Source organism: Trichechus manatus, unplaced genomic scaffold (assembly GCF_000243295.1).
Source record: "Trichechus manatus latirostris isolate Lorelei unplaced genomic scaffold, TriManLat1.0 scaffold00112, whole genome shotgun sequence".
NCBI lineage: Eukaryota > Metazoa > Chordata > Mammalia > Sirenia > Trichechidae > Trichechus > Trichechus manatus.
Window position 1 is genome coordinate 8,730,688 of NW_004444048.1, and position 22,699 is coordinate 8,753,386.

At 38.2% G+C, this 22,699-nt stretch overlaps 1 protein-coding gene across 15 annotated transcripts in view; it reads right to left on the reverse strand.

Moving 5' to 3' along the window:
* Positions 1-15,720: 15,720 nt before the first annotated feature.
* CAPRIN2 (caprin family member 2) overlaps positions 15,721-22,699 on the reverse strand; it is a 36,585-nt gene continuing 29,606 nt past the window's right edge. For 8 of the 15 annotated variants that reach the window (XM_023738073.1, XM_023738077.1, XM_023738076.1 and 5 more), the window contains 5 exons: positions 22,029-22,197; positions 21,155-21,337; positions 20,159-20,259; positions 18,202-18,265; positions 15,721-16,650 (listed from right to left, as the gene is read on the reverse strand). In XM_023738073.1, the coding sequence (XP_023593841.1) occupies positions 16,082-16,650; positions 18,202-18,265; positions 20,159-20,259; positions 21,155-21,337; positions 22,029-22,197 (1,086 nt within the window). In that variant the 3' untranslated portion in view covers positions 15,721-16,081. Of the gene's footprint in view, positions 16,695-18,201; positions 18,266-20,158; positions 20,260-21,154; positions 21,338-22,028; positions 22,198-22,699 lie in introns of all 15 variants that reach the window. The other 7 variants (XM_012557631.2, XM_012557629.2, XM_012557632.2 and 4 more) reach the window with 6 other exon arrangements.

A 22,699-nucleotide genomic window follows, 5' to 3' on the forward strand; every position in this document is an offset into this window, starting at 1 on the left:
TGTTCTGTAAACCTTCATCTAAAGTACAATAAAACAAGAACTAAAAAGAAAAGATGGGCTACAGGAAATCCAACACAGGAAAACAGAAGAGATGATGTTAAATAGCTGTGTATGAGATACAGAGGGAAGCAGTCCAGACTGGAACAGTGTGACTGAAGAGACAGACAAGGATTGACAGCTATCATCACCAAGCTATCCTCTGCTCTTATACCATCTTTAAGCTTGATGATGCCCAAGTAAGCCTATAATGATACAATTCCTGCTCTGCCCTGCTGCCTGCGTCATTTCCCCTTAGAGACGTTTTCTACTTTGACCTACTCCTGAGTTTGGCTATGGTGACCTTAGAAGCAAAAAAATATAGAGAGCAGCCCATTTCTTCTGACCATATTCTCTCCTGACATCTACTGCCTGGACCATATTACAGCCCTGCCAGATGCCTTACCTTCAGTAAACCCTGAGTTTCCCAGAGCTCACACCTGGCCTTGCCTACCAACATTCCCAGAAAAGACTTGTAAATTCTCAATGAAACTAAAGCCAGACAATGATCCAAAGATTCTGCTCAACTTACCTTCTCCGGGGAGCCTGGATCTATGGTGGCATCCCTTTCAATACACAGCTGGCTTTGCGCGCACCATTCCATTTTTTAATTAATCATATTCATTTATATATAAAAATAGCTTTAATGAAGATAAACGTTTGATTAAAAAAATAATTTGGAGAAAATCTGCATCTTTAAAATATTGATCCTTTCCCCATTCAAGAACATTGTGCTTTCCAAATCTTCCTATATCCTTTAGAAAAATTTTTATTTCTTACTATTATTCTTTCTCTATCCTACAAAATCTTCAGAATCTTAAATCTCTTGTATATAAGGTAAATTCGTTTTTATCCATAGTTAAAACCACCATAATTTTAAAGTAGTTTTTAAGAAGACAATTTTTTAACGGCAGTTTACAGGAGCCAAAATTAATACAGATTTAATTTCTATTCTCCACATCTTCTATATTTACATTATTATAACTCATTTATAACTGTTTAGATACAGAAAGATTTTATAGTAAATCAAATACTAAAATAGTTATAAGCATAAAAATTACTTCAGTTACTTTTTAAAAAATTGTTAGTACACATAAATATAAAATAACCTTTATACTTAGAATAATGCTAACAATTTGAAAGTAGTTACTGGAGAGACTACTCCTATTTCAATACTGCTGCCACTCTATATTTGGATCTGTCTGCAACTCTTTGCTATTTCAAAAAATTTCTGAAACCTCTGGCTTCTCCTTTCAGCCTTGATTCAATCTGTGTGAATTTGGCCACTTAAATATTCAGAGGTAAATTCATATATATTCTCATACAACCTTCCTCAGAAATATTTACCCAATTTATCTGTCCCACTTTAAGCTTCAAGTTTCTACCCAAAAAAAAAAAAAATTAAGACTAATTTCCCAATGATTTGTTGAAGATACTTTACATATCTGCCTCATTGCTCCAACTACATTAACTCTTCTAGTTCTCCAACGTGCTAAGTTCAGGGCCTTTTTTGAACTTCCTGTTCCTTCTGTCCCCCTCCCAGTTCTTCACAACATCCAGGTCTCTGCTCAATGTCATTCTTCAGAGAATTACCACCCTATTTATACACCCCAACACTCTAAGGCTTTACTCTCTATAGCACTTATGACCTAAAATTATATTATTTACTTATCTGAATGCACCACTAAGGAGCCCTGTTGGCACAGTGGTTAAGCACTCAGCTGCTAACTGAAAGGTCAGCAGTTCAAACCCACCAGCCATTTTGCGGGTGAAAAGATGTGGATATCTGCTCCCATAAAGATTACAACCTAGGAAACTCTATGTATGGGACAGTTCTACTTTGTCATATAGGGTCAAAATGCTTTGGAATCAACCTGACAGCATACAACAACATGTTCCACTCTCTTAGAATGCAAGCTGTAACAGAGCAGAGTCTTGTACCAGTGCCTGAAATATCACTCAATAAATATATCTGTTGTTCATATAAAAAAAAAAACTCTCAAAGGGCAGTAACTGTGAAATGATAGATACATGGAAAAGCAGGGACACCAGTGCTTGGCAATAAAAGTAAATGTCTTTATTTCCCTACTGAGGCCATGTGAAGAATGATTTATTCAAAGAAGACATCTATGAATGAATTACTGGAGCTCAAGATATCCATTCATTTCTACTCCCCCATGCTGCTTCTAAACAGACTTCTGGAGACAGTGAAAAAGGGGTACTGGGTGTATTCTCAACATCTTGAGATAAAACTAAAAATGCCTTTTCCCATAGAAACAATATTACAAATAGCAATCAGGAAACCAGTCACTGGTAGCAGAAAAATGTTGGATACAGAAAAATATAGCTCCAAATAAGAATGTATCCTTTGGAATACAGGCTGCCTACTCTTCTAAATAGTAATTGACAGATCAATCAGTACACTGTAGAAGATGTCCCTGTCTCCAATGCAGAGCATACTTGTTGGGGGGGTGGGGGGGTGACTAAAATAAATAAATGAGCTAGACCATAATCATTTATAGTAGACTACTGTTTATTCAACAATGGAGGATATTATACAGTGGTAGTAAAGAAGAAACATACAAAGCCCAACACTATAACCATGTTTTATTATAAGGTTATGTAACATTATACTTTGGTCTTCTACTTACAGAAATTAAACAAAAAAATTAGCAAGAATATATCACAATCCAAAGCTTTATATAAAATATAAATGCTAAATGAGCAGCACAAGCAATAAACTACTATTAGAAGTTACAGCGGAAACTGTGGTCTCTGATGAGTTGGGAGGTTATGGGACAGGGTAGAGTGAGAATGGAATGGATTTGGATTTAAATACCATAAAGTATAAAACAGGATTGAGTCTTAAACCTCTCTTCTGGTTCTAAAGGCTCTCCTACCTACCTTTTCCACTTCCATAACTGCCACTGAATTTACATACTTATGAATTAGAAACAAAGTAAGGTTAGACTAACAAAGGCAGACAAGTATAACAAAATATCAAAGACACATTCCCTATCAACACTATCAAAGTAACATCTTGCCTCACTGGAAGAAGAGAGTAACAAACAGGCCAACTTATCTATTCATACTAGTAGATTGCAAATTCAGTTCCTGCTTTGTTCTTCCTAGCTAAGGCCTGGTATAATTCTTCTGGACCAATCAACATACTTCCACTCTGCAAAGTCTGGGACAGATACTGACTTTAACTTTTCCCTATTCTGAGTGAGGATCCCTCATGGCGCAGTGGTTAAGAGCTTGGCTGCTAACCAACAAGTCAGCAGTTTGAACCCACCAGTCACTTCTTGGAAACTCTACAGGGCAGTTCTACTCTGTCCTATAGGGTCATTATGAGTTGGAATTGACTTGACAGCAATAGGTATTTTGGTATTCTGAGTGAAGGAGTCCCTGGGTGGTGCAAACGATTAAGCCTTGATTTCGAACCCACCCAGAGGCATCTTGAAAGAAAGTTATCTGCTTCCTAAGAGTCTCAGTCTTAAAAACTCTGTGGAGTGTAGTTCTACTCTGTACACATGGAGTCACCATGGGTCAACTCAACAGGTTTGGTTTTTTTGTTTGTTTGATTCTAAGTGAGAGGCCTTTTCTTTTAGAGACAGGAACTGCTCTCCAAAGTCAGACCATGATTTTCACTCTTCCTCTTATCTCTTGAGAACCCTGGATTCACACCTACTCCAAACTCCACCCAGATTTCACATTAAGATAATCCCGTTCAAAGATTCACAAGTTTCTGCATTTTTAAAGTCAACCCCAACCTATTCCGGGGAAACCCTGGTGAGCTCCTACAGAAATAGTCACTTAGAACAGTCGTTCTCAAACTTCAGAGGGCACAGAATCACCTGTTGAGCTAGGTAAAATACACTTGGGCCCCAACCCTAGAGCTTCTGATCCTTTAACTCTAAGGTGTTGTTTTTGTTAGGTGCCTTTGAGTTGATTCCAACTCATAGCGATCCTATGTACAACAGAACGTAACACTGCCCAGTCTGTGCCATCCTCACAATTGTTGCTATGTTCCAGCCCACTGTTGCAGCCACTGTGTCAATCCATTTCATTGAGGGTCTTCCTCTTTTTCAATGACCCTCTACTTTACCAAGTATGATATCCTTCCCCAGGGACTGGTCCCTCCTGATAACATGCCCAAAGTATTGGAAACGAAGTCTCACCATCCTCACTTCTGATGAGCATTCTGGCTGTACTTCTTCCAAGATCCACTTGTTCGTTCTGCTAGCAGTCCACGGTGTATTCAATATTCATTGCCAACATGATAATTCAAAGGCATCAATTCTTCTTCGGTCTTCCTTATTCACTGTCCAGCTTTTGCATGCATATGAGGTGACTGAAAATACCATGGAGTGGGTCAGGCACACCTTAGTCCTCAAGATGACATCTTTGTTTTTTAACACTTTAAAGAGATCTTTTGCAGCAGATTTGCCCAATACAACATATCATTTGATTTCCTGACTACAGCTTCCACGGGTGTTGAATGTAGATCCAAGTAAAATGAAATCCTTGACAACTTCAATATTTTCTCCATCTATCAAACTGTTTATTGGTCCAGCTGTGAGGACTTCTGTTTTATGTTGAGGTACAATCCATACTGCAGGTTGTAGTCTTTGATCTTCATCAGTAAGTGCTTCAAGTCTTCACTTTCAGCAAGCAACGTTGTGTCATCTGCGTATCACAAGTTGTTAATGAGTCCTTCTCCAATCCTGATGCTTCTTCATATAGTCCAGCTTCTTGGATTACCTGCTCAGCATACACACTGAATAAGTATGGTGAAAGGATACCCTTACACACACCTTTCCTGATTTCAAATCATGCAGTATCCCCTAGCCCTGTTTGAACAACTGCCTCTTGGTCCTAAATTAGTTTCAGAGTCTCTTCTGACAACCACTTTGGTCTTTTTTTTTTTTTTCTCCTGTCTTTTTAATGACCTTTCACTTTTTTCACGTTGATGTCCTTGATGTCATCCCACAACTTGTCTGGTCTTCAGTCGTTAGTGTTCAATGCATCAAATCTATTCTTCAAATGCTCTCTAAATTCAGGTGGGATATACGCAAGGTCATACTTTGGTCTTGGAGAACTTGTTTTAATTTTCTTCAGCTTCACCTTGAACTTGCATATGAGCAATTGATGGTCTGTTCTGCAGTTGGCCCCTGGCCTTGCTCTGACTGATGATATTAAGTTTCTCCATGATCTCTTTCCACAAATGTAGTCAATTTGATTCTTGTGTACTCCATCTGGCAAAGTCCACATGTATACTCGCTGTTTATGTTATTGAAAAAAGGTATTTCCAAGGAATAGGTCGTTGGTCTTGCAAAGTTCTATCATGCAATCTCCTGCATGGTTTCTATGACCAAGGCTATATTTTCCAACTACTAATCCTTCTTTGTTTCCAGTTTCATATTCCAATCACCATTAATTATCAATTCATCCCGATTACATATTTGATCAATTTCAGACAACAGAAGTTGGTAAAAATCAATTTCTTCATCTTTAGCATTAGTGGCTGGTGTATAAATTTGAATAATAGTCATATTAACTCGTCTTCCTTGTAGGTGTATGAATATTATCTATCATTGACAGCGCTGTATTTCAGAATAGATCTTGAAATGTTCTTTTTGACGATGAATGCAATGCCATTCCTCTTCAAGTTGTCATTCCCGGCACAGTAGATCATATAAGTGTCCAATTCAAAACAGCCAGTACATCAATATCAGTCCATTTCAACTCACTCATGCCTAGGATTTTGATCTTCAAGCGTTCTATTTCATTTTTCATAACTTCCAATTTTCCTAGATTCATACTTTGTACATTCCATGTTCCAATTATTAATAGATTTAGCAAATGAAGATCCTGAAAGCTTTATTCCATCCACATCATTAAGGGCGACTCTGCTTTGAGGAGGCAGCAGCTCTTCCCCTGTCATATTTTGAGTGCCTTTCAACCTGAGGGGCTCATCTTCCAGCATTATATCAGACAATGTTCCGCTGGTATCCATAGGGTTTTTCCTGGCCAGTTTTTTTCAGAAGTTGATCACCAGGTCCTTCTTCCCAGTCTGTTTTACTCTGGAAGGTCCGCTGAAACCTGTCCACCATGGGTGACCCTTTTGGTATTTGAAATACCAGTGGCATAGCTTCCAGCATCACAGCAACATGCAAGCAACCACAGTATGACAAACTAACAGACCAGTGGTGGAACTCCAAGGCGAAGCCAGGTAATCCACATTTCTAACAAGTTCCCAGGTGATGTTAATGTTTTCTGGGACAATTAAGAACCACTGATTTAGGAATAGTACTTCACATTTTAAGGACTACCCCAACCTCAAACAGCTGTCACTATATCCTGGGAGTAGACCTTAATTCTTACTTTTTTTTTTTAGGGATAGGTCTACGATTCATTCTTAAAGGTAAAGAGAGAGAAATAAACTAAAGTTTGAAATTATTAAAATTTTGAAATGTCGAGGGTAATGCTGGAACTTTAAATCCTTTAGATCAGGTCAAGGCTAGTTAGGAAGAACAGTGTATGGACGATAAAAGTTTTACACATTCTAGCATTTATAAGGAATTCTTCCAAACACACATTACTTAATATGTCTGTTATAAGGCAGATACCACCATAAAAACTGCCTATTCTTCCCATAGCACTCTCCCGACAGCATTTCCCAACGCTCCAACAAAACTCTGCCAATCAGTGTCAAAAGTCCTGCCAACCCCACAGAAGCAGGCGATGGGCAGGGTTTCCCAGAGCAACACCTAAAAAGGGCTGGGTCTGAAGAAAAAGCTGAACTCAGATTTGAATTTGAAGTGAATCTTCCCACCCGCGTTCCCAAGTCAGCGCACTTAAGGAACAAGAAATCACACCCTGAAAATACTAGTAAAGGTTGCAAAAGCTTCTTTTTGCGGACCAAGTGGGAGGAACTGGACTGGAGACGGAAAACGACACAAAAAGATGAAAAGATAGCCAACAGGTGCGCAAGCTCTTCGGCAAAGATCCTAGGGGGACAAAGCGGGGGCAGGGCGCTGCTAAAACCGGACTCTGGAGCCGAGGACGGGGACAGGCCGCGGGAAGCGTCAGGGTCCGGAGCCCTGGTAGGGGTGGAAATCAGGGGCGCAGAGGGGAGAGAGCCCGGCGAGCCCGCGGAGGGTGCCGGTTCCGCGGCAGGGGGACGTTGAAGGCCCGCTGCTCACCTGGTTGAGCTCATTCTCAGCTGCAATCCGCAGCTTCGGGTCGATAGTACCTTTCAGCGCCTGGATGATTCGGTTGAGGTCCATCTCCCTGGGTGGGGGCTCCGCGGCCCCCGGATCAGTAGGCCAGACTGCAGCTTTACTTTTCCTTTTGACTCTCTCAGCCTCCTCTTCTGAGACCTCTGGACTACCTCACTCCCCACTCCCCGCCACCGTCGCCACCTGCAGCCACTTGCTGCGCCACTCTGACTCCGCGCCCCCTGTCCTCCCTCTTCCCCCCCCCCGACTCACTCTCCATTCACCCTTTCACGACAGCCGGTGGGAGGCGGGAGAAGTAAGAAGAGGAAGCGATGCTTCCTTTACGGCGGCCTCTTCCCCCGGGGTAATGGGTATGACTGTCTCCCTCAGGCAGCCGCCATGCTGCTGCACGGAAAGTAGTCTAGGCTTCTTCCCCGGAGGGGAAACTGTGCGGACTAGCTCCGGTAGGTGGCCGCCATGATGCCGTACGGAAAACAATCTCCCGCGTCTTGAGACTTGCGCTGCCTCTGTGGCTCCTTACAGCTGCTTCCGAATTAAGCACATCTGGATGGAATGGCACTTTTTGTTAGTCCGGGAACTATTTGGGCACAACTGAGTTTATCCTCAGAGCTTGTTCAGGGAAGACTTGTTGGAACCTTGAGATCACTAAGCCCACAAGAAATCAGTGTTCCCTCAGTTTGTGGGAGCCATCATTCATTCTTTCACTGAACATTTGTTAAACATTTATTTTTGAACCCGTGTACTGAGATATTAGATACCACATTATAACAAGGTAATAGAAAGATGAATTCATGCAGGTTAATATGAAGAAACTCACAATCTGGTAAGAGAGACAAAAGGAAACAGATAAAATATATTTACAGAGTAACTGGAAACACAGAGGTCAGAGAAACTACGAGGGTTTCTGAAAAATGTCTGGGGCCTTCTCAGAAGAATGAAAGGTAGGAAAGTTTACACTGTTTCCATCTGCTGTGGTCGTATCTGGACGTACAATTCCAATGGCATAAAAATATTAAGGAGCTAATTTTTCCTGAAGTTAACACAGAAGAGATTTCTATATACATTTAGTAAGGAAGATGACGGGGGGCAAAATACAGCTGAGGGAATGTGATATTTCCAGGAGTAGATAATCAAGATAGATTGGTTCAATTAGCTAGGTTCAACCAAGAGGGTAGAAAATACGCAGCAGAAAACTTGGCTGCCTAAAAGCTAACCCCTCTGCAGAGGCGGGACAATAGTCCTCAGCTGAGAGTGAAATTGCTTGGCAGTGAATTTAACACGTCTCTGATTCAGTATTGCCCCCTTTAACTGATTCTCCACACTGCTATCAGTGTTTCTGAAAGGTTAAGACTGTCATGTCCCTTCCTTGATGATTTCCCATCAATTTCAAGATAAAATGCAAACTCCCTAGCAGGCTAAGTCTTATGAAACCTAGTGTCTTTCACCACCACACTATTTCATCAACCCACTCTCTTGGAACTCACGATTATCTAAAATTCCTTTGCTTCTGAAATCTTAACTTCAATATCCTCTGTTGTCCCTCAATTCTATACCTGTTCTCCAACTGAATCACTGCTACAGTTCTTAGTCTATCTTTCCTGACTACACATCCTTCTCTGCTATTAACCCCCAATTCAACTTCTCAAGTCTACCCTTGACCCACTGTACAAATTGACACCACTACATATCTGTACATTTGTGTTTTTCTTCTCAGGCCGTTAGTACAGCTCAACAATCCTATTCTTTGCCCTTGATTAGCACCATCTTCCATCCCATTGGTCACTGTTCCAACCCTCAGGACTGTGCTCAAGCTCTCTACCTCCTTCTCACCGAGCCCTCCAAAGATGAACAAAGCCATCAGGCTCAACTCACTCAGCTACAAATTAATCTCTGCTTACCCCTCTTACCTCCTTCTCTCCAGTCTGAACCTAATCCTCTCCCTCCTCCTCCAGGACCTTGCTCATAAACATCTCTCCTCTCTACTAAATACTTTTTTACTGAAATAAATTTTGGGTATTTATTGTTGACCATTTGTAAATGTTTTCCTGTTTTTTCACTTTCTCTCCGCTGATTCAATTTTAGCCTAAAAACATTTCCCCTAGCTAAAAAACCATCTTCAGTAATAAATTATTGCTCGTTCTTCAGTTTTCATTCCAAAGGATGAAGTCTTCATTCATGGTCTCCATTTCCCTACCTCCTATTCATGCTTCAACCATCTATCCCCAGACTTCTGTCCCCTTCTCCCCCACTGAAACTGACAAGCAAAGATCAGCACTCATCACCTTAGGTACCAAGTGCAAGAGACATTTTTAGTTCTCATCTTAAATTCTCCTTCTCTGGAATCTGACACTGTATTACATGTTTTGTTTTTAATATCTTCTCTTACGGAATATGTTCCTACCCCTTTGTTTACTCAGTCACCCAGCCCTTAAACACTGGTGCTCCTCAGGACTCTCTTCAGCCAGCCCTCTTCTCTTTCTCCTCTTCCTGTTTTTCTTGAGTCATTTCATCCACTTATGTAATTTTAACCATCAACTCAACACAGACAACTCACAAAACTGGTCTACCTGGATACCTTTCCTTAGACTAGATCCATGTATCCAAATGCCTACCACATTTCTAACTGGAGGTACCCTAAACCCTTGAAGGTACAGGTTCCCCCCACCCCCACCCCCACTATCCCAAAGTACGATGTTCCTAGGAAATCTTTCATAAGCAGAAATGGCATAAAGCAGCAGTTACTTTTGATTATATGGGAAAAATTTTTTGAGCATTTCCAGACCCAAAGAGTAACCTACCTACCAAATCATACCAAATAACACATAAAACCCAAACTAATATATAGTAAGAGCTGAGATGCTGAGGAGGAGCTTAGCGACACCACTCTGGCTGCTGAGGGGTGCGTGCTGGCTCTTTTAACAGCTGGCTGCAAAAGAAACGCTGAAGGCTATTTCCGCTTTTTGCCTTTTTTTTTTTTTTTGGTAAAAGTGAAAATCCTCTTCAGATTTCTTTCCATTAGGGAAAACAGGTACTAATGTAGGTCTTTCATAAAAGCAAAGTGGCATAAAGCTAACTTTTGAAAAGCGGGGGATACCTGAACATGTCTAAAACTGAACTCTGGTAGCACTAAAGATGCTTTGGAGAAGGGAAAGATTTGATGCAGCTATTCCAATAATGTAAAAGGAGAGGACCAATTAAAAATAAATGATACCACCAAATGCTGGCAAGAATGTGAAAAGGTCGATCACTCATGTGCTGCTGGTGGGCATGTAAAACGGTACCAAAAAACCAAACCCGTTGCAGTCAATTAGATTCCGATTCATAGCAATCCTAGAGGACAGAGTAGAACTGCCCCACACGGTTTGCAAGGAGCGGCTGGTGGGTTCGAATTGCCAACCTGTGGTTAGCAGCCGAACTCTTAACCACTACACCAGCAAAAATCCATTACCAAACCCACTGCCTTCGAGTCAGGTCTCTGTAAAATGGTACAGCCATTTAAAAAAGGTTTGGCAGTTTTTTTTAAAAAAACTGGACATTCAAATACCGTATGACTGAGCAATTGCACTCCTGGATATTTGTCCCAGAGAAATGAAGACTTGTGTTCATACAAAAACATGTACACAGGTGTTTGTAGCAGCTTTATTCTTTCCTAACAGCCAAAAACTGGAAACCCAGATGCTCTTCAACAGGTGAATAAACTGTGATACATCTATACCATGGAATAGTGAGCAATAAAATGAACTATTGAAACATGCAATCTTGAGAATGCTGAGTGAAAAAAAGCCAATCCCAAAAGGTCACATACTGTATGATTCCATTTATATAAAATTCTTGAAATGGCCCTGTGACCTTTTGGAAGCAGACTGTCAGACCTGTCTTCTGAGGCACCTCTGGTGGGTTCAAACCACCAACCTTTTGGCTAGTCTAGCACTTAACCATTTGCACTACCCAGGGAGCCCTGAGACAGAGGTCTGAAATATGATATCCACGGTAGGAATAAAGAAGGTTAAGACATATAAGAAATATTTCACAGGTAGAATCAATAGGAATTTGTGACTGATTAGGTATATAAAGTAACAAAGGGAAGTCAAGAATGATTCTAAAGTTTCGAGCTTTGATGATTAATGCAAGTCATTAACCAGGAAAAACAGAAGTAAATTTTGGGGGAAGGATGAGTTTTGCCTTTGGATGTGTTGTGCTAGAAGCACTTATGGGTTATGCAGCTAGAGATTTCAAGTGAACAACTGGAAATCCACATCTGCTACTCACAAAAGAGCTGGGGGAGGAGGCAGGAAGCTGTAGCAGGGGAAGAGGAAGGAATAAAGGAAAGGAATTAGAGAACTGTGAGTCATCTGTGTGTATATATAGGGTAGTTGACACCATAAGTGAGTGACATTACCCTAGGGCTATAGTATAGAGAATAACCGGCATGATTACACAGCTCCAGTTACAGAAAGTAATTTTTACTCCAAGCACTGGCACTGCAGCCTTTTTTTGAGATTTACCATTTTAGTCTTCTAAATGGAATAGCACACAGCTGTCCTCCCCATCTGTTGACAGTAGCTCATCTGCTGGTCTATGTTAGTAGGCTTGTGTCTAGTCCATATGGTAAACAGAAAATGGGAGTTAAAAACCAGTTTACAAAGATCCCTATCTGTAAGTTTAGTAACGCATCTTTTACACCATGTTAAACAATCATATTCAGTAAGTGAATACTGCAAAGTTTGTGATTAAATACCTTTACCCCAAAAGTGAAAATAGCGGCAGATGTCTATACTACGGCACCTGATTTACACGCATGAGTATATACATAACATCTTGTAAAATGTAAGATCTTTAGTATTTTGTTAATATGACAGAAGTCAATGGTAATCTCCATTAAAAAGTCACATGTAATTAAAAGTCCTGAGTAGACTATTTTAAAAGAATGTGACAAACCTTGCAGTTAAAGGGGAATTTTTTAAAACAAATTTAGGGATATATAAGCCAAAGTCATAGGGGGTTAGGCAGTGTTAGGAAGTTTCTCAGCAGAAGGCAGAAGAGACTTCCTCCTCTAGAGACTAAAATAGTATGGGAAGGGAGGGGTGAAAGCTAAAGATAGCAATATTAACTGGGACTAAAGGTGTAATATTTACTTTCAGATCAGGTTTTTTCTTCCCAAAACATTGTTTCTTCACTTCCTCAGGCTTTCCACATTACACATCAAAGGAGGCACCCCCTGAACTCGGCTTCAGAGAAACTACAAATTAAGACAACCTCAAATGAGTTCAATTTGTACATTCACAAAATGCAGTTTGCCATAGCAAAATGGAGTAGTACACCAAAAATGTGCGTGTATGCAAGATAGCAGTGGGAAATATGGTGAAAGCAGCAACACTAGAGAACTAAGCAAGTAGAAAAAGTACTGTAGAAAATGCTACACTGTACCTGGACTTGGGAGAGCCAAGCCTGGCTCGGGTACTTCTGCTAACAGGCTTAGAAAATCAATCTCCAAGAGCCTCCATTTTCTTATCTCCTAAAACAGAACCTACCTCACCAGGGCTCTTGTAGGATCAAGTGAAACTACACAGACGAAAGCACCAAGACCCCTTGTTAAAATTTGGCATTCAATATCTTACACTGGGAAACTGAGTTGTACATATCAGTTGTCTCTAACACTTGCCCAAAAGCTGAAAAATTAAGACAAATCTATTGACTTAATCACTAAAGTGGTGATTAAGAATACCGGTGTGGGTATTTTGAGGACAGTGAAAATATTCTGGATGATACTGTAATGGTAGACACATGACAGGAAGCATTTGTGAAAACCCATAAGACTGTACAACAGAGTGAACCCTAATGTTATTATAGACTTTAGTTAGTAATAATGTATATTGGTTCATCAATATGAACAAATGTACCGCGGGAATGTGAGATGTTAACAGGAGAAACAACGTGCAGGGAGGAGAGGGTGAACTCTCTACTTTCCACAGAATCTTTCTGTACACCTAAAACTGCTCTAAAATATAAAGTCTACTAAAAAATAAATACCCCTGAGATAAATTATCAAGTAGGGGACCTAGAAAGACAAATTAATTTTTTAATCAAAATTATATAAAGTGGCAAGGAAGGGGTGTGGAATTCATATGGAAAAACTTTAAAGTCTATATGCTAAAAAGTATTTCACCTTACAAAATACATAAAATATCATCCTAATTATCACAAGGATCACAACAGAACATCAGATCATTAAAGCTAAGGAGTTAGCAAACAGAAAGATTAAAATATAAAGACATAGTATATGATATCAAAGAGTTGTAAAAATACAGCTGTTATAGAGAAACTGAAACAAAAAATTGGATAGTTGACAAATAACTGGAACAGGGAGCAAATAAGCGAATATCTCAAAAAACATTTCCTGCTTTAAGTACCTGCATTTACTCACTAAATCATTTTAGAGGCAATAGGAGGCAGGAGCTCACAATTCTTGGGGGAGGGGGAAAGTCATTTAACAAAAGACTAAAAAATTAAAAGTGAGAGAAAAAACTTAGGCGAGAACGTAATAGCAAATTTACTGTACCTTCCCCATGTCCATCTCCAGTAAGACAACTAAGGATTTATATTTTCAGGGGCTATATCGGAATTATACGGAATGTCTTTCCACTTCTGTTACATATACAACAAGATCTTTCTGGTAAAATATTAAGTTCTTTATACGGTCCATAAATGGGCTTTACATCTCTATGAATCCCTACTCCATCCCTTGCAAATATGTATAAAATCTGTGCATATGTACATCTCTGTAAAGATACCTGAGCTTTTACTAAAATCTTCCAAAAGAACTGTCTTCAAAAAATTACACTGCTTCCGAATGGAAGATCTTGATCATTCATCCTCATAAATCTAAGAATAGCTAATTTCTAGTTTGTCTTTACAACTTAGAAAAATAGTATTTCATTTTAAATACTATCCTAAAACATGACTATCATTATGAGGGAATACCCTAATGAATCTCTTGTTGGACACTTCTATTAAATAAAACAGTCACTCTCAATATAGTAAATTAACATTGAATTGCATGTGGAAGAAAAAGACTAAGCTAAAGACCCTAATGTAGCAGAAAAAACCTAAAAAAGATCTCAGTGAACCTGATCACCAACTGCTCTTAAACATCAGATTTTCTCTTCAACCATTCAGTCATATTATTGCTTTTCTATATACTTTTTAGTTTGTGTTCTCGACATGAAAGCCATGAATTAATTTATTTAACTGGAATACTAATATTCTTAACCAACAAGTACCTACCAGGAGATAATGAATCACATTACATCCTGTATCCTGAACACCCTATACTAAAATGTAATACCATAGAGGCTTCAGGGTTGAATTGCTGAACCCATCCTCCAGCTCAAAAATATTAAGTATAATAATGTAATGCTCTTACACCATCCTCCTGAGATGAAAGAAGAATCTGAAACAACTTTCTGCCTCAGTAAGTGACTTGTCTCAGTTGAAAAGAAAGGATGCTGTTCTCAAACCGTTGATATATTCCTGAATATTACAATCAAAATGCTCACTTTTCAAAGCATTCTTTAAAATATTTGATAAACATTAAGTTATTATTAATCAATCCATGTAGGAAATAACTATGAGAAAGATATAAAAGCTTAAGTTGCCATGTGTTTTAAAATGTTACAACTATGTCTAGAATGAATACTAAACTCTGGCAATACCTGTTATACTGCTTAAGACAGTATATCAACACACACATAAAACCCGAAACTTTTTCAGAATAAGAAATAAAACAATTTTAACACCTAACATTTATCGAATGTTTGTGTGCCTGGCACTGTGTTAAGTCCCTTAGATATATTATTAGTTTAGCTTCCCAAATGCCCTATGAGGTTGGTCTATTGTCATCCTCATTTGACATCTGGGAAAACAGGCTTAAAGAGAGTGATCTTAGAGGTAAAATAACTTGCCCAAAATCAGTTATTTACTAAGTGGCAGAATCAGAATGCAAACTCAGCATTGTCTGACCACAGAGCCTATGCTTTTTAAATGACTAAGCATTTTGCCTCCTCAAATTAAACTGAGAACCCGCTAGAAAGCATAAGGCTTACTGACAGTGGACCAGTAGTATTACCTGTATATCCCTTATTGTATCTTGTATTATTATACATGTAGTAGGTACTAAAGGATGGACATGCCCTGCTGTAAAATAGAAGAATACCTTCAAGGAAAATGTGTGATTTGGCCCCTGGAAAACAGATCAAATCCTAATGAATCACATGTATAGTATCAGAGAAAAGTAACCTTTGAAGGAGCTGTTATATATACATAAACCTTCTTACTTTAAATGAACCCATGAATAAGTATCCATTCAAAAGTTATCAGTGATAAATACTAAAAAATTAGATATTTTATCTCGAAAATGTTTAAATCAAATGGAACACTGAAGGTGCATATAATTTTTTTATTATTACTGAGGCACAACAAGGCATTGTAAATTGCCTAAACTTGAGGCAATCAGTTTAGTAAGCTGAACATTAATACAATTAAGGAATTAAGTGCAAACAATATACATTCACAGCTTCATTAGCAAGGCTACATCACAATTTATAAGGTGCCAGATTAGTGCTAATTTTTATTCAGCTTGAAATTTTTTAACCTTGGGGAGGGAAAAAACAAAAAGTAAGGATTCTCCTCCTTTCTCTATGAAAACATTTTCCTAAGCCAATTAGTCATGAGAGCAAGGACTACTTTTCCTTTAATCCACCAAAGAGAACAGCTTCCTTGTATTGTCAATTCTATACTGACTTTCAATCTTGATAAAGAAGATAGCCTGAAAATGTAGAGTATTTCCAACTACTTCCATAAATTGCTCCCCTGTGCAAACGTAACCATATCTGGTCTCCCTGGAAGAGCTGAAGAATTGCGTGATTGCTAGCAGTTTCATGGTCTGGAGCACCATCATTGGCATAGGCAGATACCAAGACCTCTTCATTCTTCATGAGGTTGACATACAGTGGCACATTCACTGCCAGCTTTAGCATGTGAAAAATGAAAACATAAGTGCCATTCACTGGGCAATTAAATCTACCAAGCTGAAGATCAAAAGTTTCTCCCAAGTTGTTCAGAAGAAGATCAAACACAATAGGTTGGTCTAAAGTTCCAGGGGCCAGATTAGAGGTTCTGGCTGCTGAGAAGGCAACTCGCATCTGCTGAGGCAGGGGGAAGACGTGTACTGGCAGTATGGTGGCTGCTGGATTTGTCACTGGCACATCCACAGGGGTCATGCTACGGGAGTCTCCTTGTCCAGAGTCACCACTGTTAAAGGTTTCGTTGTCTCTTTCTGGGCTGCTCACCTGAGAAGAATCACTCCACCCTGCTGTTTTATTAGCAACAGTGAGTTTCTCATAATGAGGCAGTTAGCTTTGAACACAATATTTAACATTAGTCGGCTACTGAAACACAGATAAACATACATTTTATAGCAAACTCCAAAAAACAAAGCAATAAAGTATGGCTAGATTATGCTTTTCTAGATTTTTTTTGGAAGAAGGCTTTTATACTACTATTCAAAAGCAAGAAGGGACCTAGATGATCTGATCTAATAGCTTCATTTTCTTCTTAAGATTAAGAAAATGAAGCCCTCAAAAGGCTGGATAACTTACTACAACAAATTATGGTTAGCAAAGTCTAAAACCCAGATCTGAATACTTCTTTTACTCCTTTATCTTTCTCCCATAATTCTCACTCAGTTCCAAGAAAACTGAGACTACATGAAAGAACCAATTTTTATAACAACTAGACATTGGCCATTCAGAGAGATTTTGTTATAGTACCGAGCCCCATGAAGAATACTTGTTCTTTATTTCCAAGTTAATGTGGCATGATGAAATTTTACTGTTTTAGGTGACACACAAAAACACTGCTCAGAAATAAGGCAAGGCAACGCTGAGTACTGGCTACTTTCTCAAAAGGAAAAGATTCTGTTTTCCTGTGGCAGAGTTAGTTAATTCTTAGTACTTCTTGATTTTCTCAGTTTCACTGGATCTTTTAATAGTCTCTTCATATTTTAAAAAGTTTTACAAGTACCGTGTTTTGTTTCACTGTGTCTTGTATGTTGGTTATTCACATCTATCAACATAGTGACACTAAAGTATCTAGAATCATTTAAAAAAAAAAAAAAAAAACTTGCCATCGAGTCAACTTCAACTCATAATGACCCTACAGGACAGAATAGAACTGCCCCATAGCTTCCTAGGCTGTAATCTTTACAGAAGCAGACTGTCACATCTTTCGCCCGCAGAACGGCTGGTGGGTTCGAACCACTGACCTTTAGGTTAGCAGCGGAACGATTAACCACTATGCAACCATGGCGCTACAGTATCTAGAAGTACCCATTATCACAAAAACAATCATCTTGAAACATGATACGAAGCTATTTGAAGTCAGCATAGTGAAAATACATCTCAAAACCAGTTGCTATCAAGTTAACTCAAGACTCAGGGTGACCTCATGTGTTTCAGAGTAGAACCACGCTCAGGAGTCTTTAATGGCTGATTTTTCAGAAGTAGATCGCCAGACCTTTCTTCCAAGATGCCTCTGGATGGATTCAAATTTCCAACCTTTAGGTTAGCAGCTGAATATATTAGCTGTTTGCACCACCCAGGGACTCCAAATCTACAAAGGTTAAATTATACTCTAGTGTCAAGCAAATTTTTAAAAAATCACACACTTTTGATTAAATTGACAAATGGTTTCCACAGCCTTTCTAGACGTCTAAGATCTTCGTTAGTACTTCAATACTACATTTAAGCAAACAAAACTTTAATAAATGCTGAAAGCACTGTGCTTTGGGAAGAATCTGACAGAGGATACAGAAAGGCCTAGAAGTATATTTGGGTATATTAACAACTCAGTTAATTACACTTACCTCTTGAATTTGCCCGAGGACCACCAGATGTCGCTCCTCGCTTATAACACTGCTGGAAATTTTCCTAAAGTGGACATATAACATTTACTTTGGCATCAAAATTGTGCTTTCTATGGCAATAACACAGAAACACAGTACTGCAATTAGTTATTACTGAGGATTGTTATCTGATAAACTTCTAAGATTAAAGTCGTCTTAGCCCTTCATCTGGCCTTCTACAGTAACCAAAGAGACTCAGATATTTCCAAACTCCAATAAAAACAAAGTAAGGACAACAGCAGCAGTATTTGCTTCATTTACTAATTTACCTAATCAATTAGATATATTAATATTTCTAAAAACAAAGTATTTATAGAACACTATGTATGATGGGAATTCAGAAATATGGCGTAGTCCTCTGTCCCTCATCTCAATATAAAAGGAGATAATAAAGCAAAAAGAGACTTTTTCAATCTTGCTCTATTTATAGATCAAACCGTGAAGGCTTATACAATTATAAACTCTGCTGGGGTTTTTTTGGGGGGAAGAGGGGGACACTGATAAGAATTACATTGTATAAATATATTTATTACCTGGAAATGTGGTCCAGTATATTAAGAAGAAAAGTTCAAGAGACAACATTTCAAACTGACTCCCAAGTTGGAGGAAGCCAGAGTCCATACAACCCGTGAAAAGAATAATTAGTGTTGTAATTTAAAAATACATGCAATAAAAAATTTAAACAGGACAAGAAAGTACACAATAAAAGTAAGTTTCCTACCACAGACTCTCAGTCCCCTTTCCTAATAACAAGCATTATTATCAATTTATGTTTACTCAGGAAGAAATTTAAAGCAGCAAAAGATAATACTAGAATATTGGTGTTTAAGAATAGATAGCTCCATACATGTAGAAATTGTTAAAATTGACAAATGTTTTATTGTGTATATTTTCACAATAAAAACTAAAAAAAAAAAATAAACAGAACAGATAGCTCCATGACTTAGTCTATATTAATCAACACCCTCCCCTAACAGACAGTATCTGGGGATGTAATAACAGTTAGTATTTGCATGCTTGATGTACACCTGGCACTGTGTATTAGCTCATTTAATCCTCAGAATATCTCAGAGTTAATTCTCATAAAACCGGGAAAGTTAGATGACTTACTCTAAGAGATGAGTCCACATCTAACAGATGAGGAACTAACGCTCAGAAAATGCAATATGCTTGCTCAAGGTTGCACAGGAAGTGAAGTAGTGAAACTAGAGATCAAATCTAAGGCATTCTGATTCCAAGACAACAGTAAATTCTTCAAGTACAGGTACTCATATATTACCAACAGAAATCAGTATGGTACACCATGTACATACTTAAAGGCTTGTTAAACTTCAAAACTGAAAATGATGATGTAGTATAAATTTATATTTATACATGATCAACGACAGGAAGTTTCCAAAATTTGTTAAAGTGAAATGTCTAACATTCACCTATCAAACTTTTACTGTACGTAGAAAGAAAATTGCTGAGCTATTCAAATCAGAACAAAAAAATTAGGCTTACAAGGACTTTGCTATACTTGATATTTAGACAAGCTAGGTTGAAGGCGATATACTAAAGAACTCAAGTTCTAATCTTAGAAGAACTTGAACTTAGAATCTTGGTAGACATTTACTTGTTGAATGACCTTAGATAAAGATATTTAACCTCTGAACCCAGTTTGTCTTATAGGGTGGAAAAGTGAGTTAATGCAACCAATATAACTAATAAAGTCCTTAACACTTTCTTAAGTTCCATTTAACTAGCAGCTATCATTTATCCTTTTTTGGATTACTGGAAAAGCTTCCAACTTGACTCTCCATAGGACACACGTAGTTCTAAAACCAAGAATGCACTTCTTTATAACAAATTATGTTACGGTTTAATCATCAGCTTAATGACAACTGTACCACTATTCAATTATGACAACTATTCTTACCCTTTGGGAATAGGGTGTTCCAGAATATTCTCTAGCTTGGAACTGTAGCTGGCTGTAATTTCCATTGGCAATTGAAGGAGGTCCTCTATAAGTATCAAAACCTAACAAATAAACAAATAATTTAAATAAAATTGTAAGCAAAATTATACTGAAACTTTTAAATAGTCTAATTCTACACCTGTTTTAAAAGTTCAACTGATCCTATGCCATCCTTAGATTTATACTTCCTTTATGCAAACTTTACTAATTGCTTCTACAGTAAAACATAGATTTGTAAGATATCACTGTTTGAATTAGCCAGTTTTAGAAATTTACTATTGCTGGAATATAGATGTGGGTTCGAAAAGGGTGGTGGTAGGGCAATTAGGTAGTTAAGGCCCGGTCTAGAGTATTTTTGCTAGTATCAAGCAGTAACTAGAATACTTGGAACAATATCTAAAACTTAAGAGAGTATCACTATTACATCTCTAATTTTATATTCTTATCAGTGGTATAGCCTGATAGACAAATAAGGAGAAAATAGGCATTGTCTAATTATGACATATTTTCAGCAAAGTTAATCAATTAACAAAAGGAATTAAAGAAAAGAAATTACTCAAATATGAAAACCAAAATTTATCCCTTGAAAAACAAGATGGTCAAATATTCTACTTCAATAAGTCACAGGATCAATCTGCAGTCATACAAAAAGTACCAAACAAAAAGAGAAATATAAATGGGCACTGACATCATAAAGTGCAATGACAAAGGAAACAAGGTAAAGTAAAAAATGGTTTGAGTCAGATAACTATATAAAACCCGTTGCTGTCGAGTCAACTCCAACTCATAGCAACAACTGCCTCACAGGGTTTCCAAGGAACAGCTGGTGGATTTGAACTGCCGACCTTTTTGTTAGTGGCTGAGCTCTTAACCACTGCACCACCAGGACGCCACCGGGACTCTGTTAACTATCTAGTCCAAATAATTTAATATAATTAAATTTTATTCAAAGCATACCTTTATAACCACCAGGGGACCGATAGGAGTTGGTTAGGAGTCTCCCACCACGAGCACATCCTCTAAGAGATCCCCGATTATTGACAAATGGCTGAGTGGGTCTGGGAAATATATTCGTCTGTGCTGGGTAAAAGGCAAGGCTACCATTGCTTACTTGAATAGTTCCATCAGGATAACTCGCTGCTTAAGGAAACAGTTTTAGAGCCCGAGAATTAAATGGTAATAAAGATGCAATACTCTTTATACTTAAGTCACTGTACATCAAACCTTTAATACAATTTTCTCCAAAAAAACAGGCTATAACATTCCAGAGCAGGAAGTAAAAGAAAATGAATTCCAATTAACATTGTAAATAGGAATCACATGACAAAAATATCCTTTATGTAAATCACTTGTCCTATCTTTTCACAGTACAGGTGAGAAAACAATGAGGTCATTGTGGCCAGGTCCAGGGATTTACACTTACTACCTCTTCATCATTTGATTCAACAAGTACCTGGAATGCTCATTCATTTACTCACGCTTAAGTTTTAGAAAACTCAATAGGGCTCTGAAATACCAAAACTAAAAATCTACAAGTACTCCTTAAAGTAAGAAATAAGTACTACCTCAATCCCTGTCTATGGTATTCAAAGCAATTAGATTAAAAATACAAGCCTACTTCAAGGTTAAATCAACTATCAAAGTTCTACCTCTACAGGTGAATTTAACTGAATAAAGGAAAAGGCATGAAGTGTTTCTCAACACTTGAGAAACATGTGACGAGATAATGCTTACTAGTCAGGAAAGAACTTCTAAAGTGTCACTACAGACTTGCTTTCCATTCAGTGAGCTGTCATCTAAGTCTTTAAAATGTCATATGCAAAGATCTTACCAGTCTCTTGAGGAAGGACAGTTTGTTCTACGTGTATAGCTGGCAGTTGGCACTGGGGTGGTGTTTGCGTACTTGCTGTAGTAAAACTCTGATTGTAGCCAGGTGAATACGGGGATTCTTTTATTTCTTGTTCTTTGCGTGGTGGCAGAGGTGCGTTAACATTAAATACCTTAAAAGACAAAGGTACACTGAGTCATTTGTGAAGTTTCATAGAAAATGATTAGGGTGACTACCAGCTAAATTCTATAACATTCAAAAACTTCTATTTGATTCCAGACAGAATTTAAATCCTAGAGCAAAAGTTAATCTTCCTGCTTTTATGTGATCATAACAATGCTTACCAAGAATGAAAGCTATACAGTGAAAGAGGGCCCTTTTTCAAAAACTAAAGGTGAATAAAATAATTTACTGTTTACTGTCCAGGCGATAGATAAAACGGCACATCTATTATTCTCTACTCCCTTATCCTGCTCCATTTTTCCACACAGCACATACCACCTGACATATCAATATAATTACAAGGGTAAGTCAAAAAGTATTGCTACTAGGGTTCCAGTTCATACATGCACAGGTTTATTCCAAATAAAACATGTTTAAACACGTCTCTGCAATCAGTGGATCTCAGTAATGCACTTGTCTTAGTCTCATTAGGGATACTTTTTGTGCCATGG